Here is a 5,746-nt window from a genome sequence, read left to right as displayed (position 1 = left end):
TGCCACCATGCCCAGCTAATTTTTATATTATTAGTAGAGATGGGGTTTCAACACGTTGGGCAGGCTGCTCCTGAACTCCTGACCTCAGGTGATCCACCCACCTCGGCCTACCAAAGTGCTGGGTTTACAGGCATGAGCCACCGCACCAGGCCATGATTTGTATTTAAGAGATGGGGTCTCTGTTGCCCAGGCTGGAGTGCAGTGGTGTAATCTTAGCTCACCGCAGTCTAGAACTTCTGGGCTCAAGCAATCCTCCTGCTTCAGCTTCCTGAGTAGCTGAGACTATAGGTATGTGCCACTATGCCCAGATAATTTTTTAATTTTTTGAAGAGACAGGGTTTCACCATCTTGCCCAGGCAGGTCTTGAACTCCTGGGCTCCAGCCTCAGCTTCCCAAAATGCTGGGATTACAGGCATGAGTCATGCTGTCCAGCCCTCTGTGATTTTTGTCCTCATTTCTCTTTATGTTGCTTAGGGCTGGGTAGCTTTATGGCAACTCTGGGCTGGTAGAAAGAGTGGCTGATAAATTCCTGATCCTTTCTGCAAGGGTGTATGTACACTGCAGGGATGGGCACGGGGCCACAGATCCCACAGGATCCTGGATTTTGGCCTCCAAGTGTAGCCAAGGCCACGATCTAAGCCAGTTGGAATCTGGGGAAGCCCTGACTGGCTGGGGCATTGTTGAATGCCTAGTTTCTAAATGTTTCCTAATTACACCTTCCTGTTTCTTGTTTTCTTCCCTACAGATCGTGAAAATCAGTCTATGCTAATCACGTAAGTGTCTCTTCCATCTCTCAGTCTATACACATATAATTAGATCTGTGTCTTACACATATAATCAAGCCTTCCTAGAATTAATTGTGGGACTTTGTTTGGAACTCTGCAGGCAGTGAGTGGGCTTAGCAGGGCGGGTGAGGCTGCACCTGCTAAACTGATGGAGTGGCCTCCCTGTCTCCTGGACCTCCCCACCTGCCTGTCTGTCCTAGCTAGGGGGTGAAATGTGAACAGAAATGTGTACCTTTGAGGCCAGGTGTGGTGGCTCACACCTGTAATCCCAGGGTTTTGGGAGGCTGAGGCAGGAGGATCGTTTGAACCCATGAGTTTGAGACCACCCTGGGCAACATAGTGAGACCCCATCTCTACAAAAAATTAGCCAGTGTGGTGGTGCACACCTGTAGTCCCAGCTACTCAGGAGGCTGAGACAGGAGGATTGCTTGAGCTCAGGAGGTTGAGGCTGCAGTGAGCTATGATCACACCACTGCACTCCACAGACGACAGAGCAAGACTCTCTCAAAAAAAAAAAAAAGAGAGAGAGAGAGAAAGAAAAGAAAAGAGCACTTTTCCTTTCTTTGAGATGGAATCTCACTCTATGGTCTAGGTTGGAGTGCAGTGGCACTATCTCGGCTCACTGCAAGCTCCGCCTCCTGGGTTCAAGCGATTCTCCTGCCTCAGCCTCCCAAGTAGCTGGGATTACAGGCACGTGCCACCATGTCTGGCTAATTTTTGTATTTTTAATAGAGACGGGGCTTCACCATGCTGGCCAGGCTGGTCTCGAACTCCTAACCTCAGGTGATCCTCCCACCTCGGCCTCCTGAAGTGCTAGAATTATAGGCATGAGCCTCTGTGCCTGGTTAACTTTTGTATTTTTAGTAGAGATGGGGTCTCACCTTGTTGGCCAGGCTGATCTTGCTTCTTTTCTCTGCGGCTGACCGCCCCCTCTTCCCGCTTCTCTTGTCCGCTCTTTTTTTCCACCTGCAGCGGAGAATCTGGTGCTGGTAAGACTGAGAACACGAAGAAGGTCATCCAGTACTTTGCCAACATCGGAGGAACTGGCAAACAGACCACAGATAAGAAGGTAGAGCTGACTGGGTGGGCTCAGGGTCTATTTTCCGCCACACAGTGGCGACCCTTCAATCTTTACAGCTGCTCACAGCTTAGGGCCATTTTACAGATGAGGAGACTGAGGCTTAGAGCGAAGTGACTTGGATGGGGTCACACAGGGAGAAGGTGGCCATAAATCAGGGTCTTCTCCCCGAGGACTTGTTCTGCTGCCCCAGGCCATGTCTGCGTCCAGAGGGACAGGTAGCAGAGCCCCTTGTACTTGGCAGAGGAGAAACGGGAAAGTTCGCTGCCTGTTAAGTGGCTTCTGCAGGCCCTGGCTGCCCCAGGGGCACAAAGAGCCTTAGGTGGGCAGCCAGCTAAGGCAACTGTAAAAGGCCGACAGAGGCCAGTCACAGTGGCTCATGCCTATAATCCCAGTACTCTGGGAGGCTGAGGTGGGAGGTCACTTGAGTCCAGGAGTTAGAGACCAACCTGGGCAACATAGCAAGACACCATCTCCACAAAAAACTTTAAAAATTAGCTGGGAGTGGTGGCATGTACCTATAGTCCCAGCTACTCAGGAGGCTGAAGTGGGAGGATCACTTAAGACCAGGAGCTGGAGGCTGCAGTGAGCCAAGATAGCGCCACTGCACTCCAGCCTGGGCAACAGAGCAAAACCCTGTGTCAAAAAAGGGGCGGGGGGATGTGTAGGGAGGGGTTTCAGACTTGCTCAGAGGGCTCTCTGCCAACAGCAGAGTGAGGAAACAGTAGCTAGGGATCAAGTCCAAGTGGCTGCCCATGTCCCCAGGTGCCTGTCCCAGTGTCATGGAGCCACAGAGGGACAGACGCTGTCAGGCAGGGGCCCTCCTCTCAGGTTACTACATGCAGCCCCTCTGGCCCTGATTTTCTGGCCACCCCAAGGCCATTCTCCTCCTGGGTTCCCAGCACATGAGCCACTGTCATTTGCAAGCCCAGTCCCTCAGCCCTGGCCTCCCAGGCAGCGGCCAACTAACTTTGGGTTTCTTTCTGCGTCAGGGGTCTCTGGAGGATCAGATCATCCAGGCAAACCCCGTGCTGGAGGCCTTCGGGAACGCCAAGACCACCAGGAACAACAACTCCTCTCGCTTCGTAAGTGTGGGGGCTGCATGAGAGGCCCCCCGGGTGGTGAGACAGGTGTCACAACCCCGCCCCAGGTAAAGAAATTGAGGCTGGTTTAAATTAAGGTCAAAGGGGTGGGGCAAGTGAAGACATCCCCTTCCCAGAGATGTTTAAGGCACAGCAATCAGAATCAAATTGGCAACGAGGCAAAACTAATTCAAAAGACAAATAATCCCTCGTGGAATTCAGTGCAAGATTTGAAGACTCTTCCTAACCGGTCCAATCAGCCTCAACACCGAGAACTACAAATTGCAAATTTAACAGGTCATTTTGTATCAAAACATCAATTATGAAGCACGTAGAATTTTTCAATGGTATGAAAACATTCTCTGGGTTCTGCAGAGACCCGGACAGGGTTAACTTTTTTTTGTTTTGATTTTTTTTGCCCCTCAGAAATTGGTTTTCTTTGATGTATCCAAGTCTTACATTTCTCAACAAAGAAAAAAACAAAATCTCTATTAGCATAAAAGAAGGAGGCTGGGCACAGTGGCACACTCCTGTAATCCCAGCACTTTGGGAAGCCAAGGCAGGAGGATCCCTTGAGCCCAGGCAGAGTTGCCAGGCCAGCCTCGGCAACATAGCAAGACCAGCCCCCATCTCTATAAAAAATAAAAATTAGCCAGGCATGGCCATGCATGCCTGTAGTCCCAGCTACTTGGGAGGCTAAGGTGGGAGGATCACCTGAGCCCAGGAAGTCGAGGTTGCAGTGAGCTAAGATTATGCCACTGCATTCCAGCCTGGGCAACAGAGCAAGACCATGTCTTGGGGGGTGGGGGGTGGGGGGTAAAAAGTATCTAATCAGCAAACAGAACCCTCTTTAGTATTAATATTTAAGTCAAGTGGCTTTGATGCAGAACCTTGGCGACAATAAGGGTGGAGGCGCTGGGAGGTCACCTGGGGAGACAGATTAACAGCAGCAAGAAGCTGCAACCTCCTTCCACGCTGGAGGGACATAAGACAGGTGCTGTCCTAGAGTCCTAGTGGGTTCTTAAACCAGTGCAGCTATCTGGTGGGAGCTGCAGTCACAGAGGCACCCTGAGACGCCAACTAGAGAGGAGCGATGCCCTGTCCTCGTCTCCCTCACTCCCGCGTCTCCTCTGGGGCTTCCCATTGGCAGAGCGCAGTGAGCTTGCACGAAGCCTGGGAAAACAGGGCTGGCAGGGGGTGAGGGGAGGAACAGAGGTGAGTGCAGACAGGCCCAGGAGCAGCCGAGGTAGAGAGAGAGAATCCTGTTTCCGGGAGAATTTACTGATGGCTCTGCCATGCAAGCCAGAGCGAGGAATGACACGGAAGTCTCCCCATAAAGAAGCATGGGAGGTGCTCCAAATTCGCATGGTGCCTGGTCTCTACACAGAATTCCAAAGGGTAGCAGCCCTCCTGCTGGCACTTCTCTCCCTGACAAATGCCCCAAACCACAGACCCTAGATTTAGCTCCGAGACCTGTCCGTGTGCTTCTCTGCCTATCTTCGTGGGAAATCCACTACTGCAATAGAGCCCAGTTACATCCCCGCAGGCCCCAATCAGCAACCCTTGGCCAACTCTGGGCCACTTATTGCTCTAAAGCTATGGCCGACCTCCCTCCTGATCCCTCCCCTCTCTTCCCTGCTCAGGGCAAGTTCATCCGAATCCACTTCGGAACCACAGGGAAACTGGCTGGAGCCGACATCGAGAGCTGTAAGTCAGGCCCTCCTTGGAGGGTTTGTCTGGGCAGCTACATGATCTGTGAGGCCCAGTGCAACATGAAAATGAAGGGCTCTTGTTAAAAAATACCAAGAATTTCAGGCCAGGCGAGGTGGCTTATGCCTGTAATCCTAGCACTTTGGGAGGCCGAGGCGGGAGGGTTGCTTGAACCTAGGAGTTCAAGACCAGCTGGGCAACATAGTAAGATCCCATCTCTACAAAACAATGTGAAAAATTAGCCTGGCATGGTGGTACATGCTTGTAGTCCCAGCTACTCAGGAGGCTAAGGCAAGTGGATCGCTTGAGCCCAGGAGTTAGAGGCTGCAGTGAACAGTCACCAGTGGTGACTGTTCTGGGCTTTAAGGAGAGGGGATTCCTGCTTTGAATCTGGGAGGCAGAGGTTGCAGTGAGCCGAGACCACTCCATTGCACTCCAGCCTGGGCAACAGAGCAAGACTCCATCTCAAAATAAATAAATAAATAATCACACCATTGCACTCCAGCCTGGGCAACGCAGCAAGACCTTGTCTCTAAAAATCGTAATAATAATACAGGAATTTCGAAACAGCAACAGAGGAGCATTAAACCAAGTGGGAGGTCCTTCTGATTGCAGCCTGTTAGTGCCCAGGAGGCTGGCCCCATTCCCAGGACTCCCTCCGTGACAGTCAGGTCCCTGGAGGCTGCCTGTCTGGGAAGAGCGAAACGTGGGGCTCACCACCACTGGTGTCTGTTTTGGGCTTTATGGAGAGGGGATTCCTGCTTTGTACGGAGCCCTGAACTCCAGGGGAACAGCTGTGTACTCACCAGGATCTTCACTTCTTTTTCAGATCTCTTAGAGAAATCTCGTGTCATCTCACAGCAAGCAGCCGAGAGAAGCTACCACATCTTCTACCAGATTCTCTCAAACAAGAAGCCTGAACTTGTTGGTAAAGACCTTTATGTCTATCCACCTGCCCCTGACCTTGCTTTTCTTCTTTTCCATAAGGAAAGATTTCCCATGTGTAGGGAGTCTCGTGTCACTCCTGGGGTTCTGTGATAATGTCTTCAGTTTAAAGTGATGTGAATGGGGCTGGGCGTGGTGGCTCATGC

The 5,746-nt window shown here is 51.5% G+C and overlaps 1 protein-coding gene across 1 annotated transcript in view; it reads left to right on the top strand.

Annotated features, from left to right (window-relative positions):
* LOC105543757 (myosin-7-like) overlaps nucleotides 1-5,746 on the top strand; it is a 91,276-nt gene that overhangs the window by 26,290 nt on the left and 59,240 nt on the right. The window contains exons 4-8 of the mRNA XM_011985834.1: nucleotides 746-773; nucleotides 1,758-1,854; nucleotides 2,856-2,948; nucleotides 4,589-4,652; nucleotides 5,485-5,579. Coding sequence (XP_011841224.1) covers nucleotides 746-773; nucleotides 1,758-1,854; nucleotides 2,856-2,948; nucleotides 4,589-4,652; nucleotides 5,485-5,579 — 377 coding nt within the window. The remainder of the gene's footprint in view (nucleotides 1-745; nucleotides 774-1,757; nucleotides 1,855-2,855; nucleotides 2,949-4,588; nucleotides 4,653-5,484; nucleotides 5,580-5,746) is intronic.

Source organism: Mandrillus leucophaeus, unplaced genomic scaffold (assembly GCF_000951045.1).
Source record: "Mandrillus leucophaeus isolate KB7577 unplaced genomic scaffold, Mleu.le_1.0 Scaffold29, whole genome shotgun sequence".
Classification (NCBI taxonomy): domain Eukaryota; kingdom Metazoa; phylum Chordata; class Mammalia; order Primates; family Cercopithecidae; genus Mandrillus; species Mandrillus leucophaeus.
Note: the sequence above shows the minus strand (reverse complement) of the source record. Positions and strands in the feature narration are given on the sequence as shown.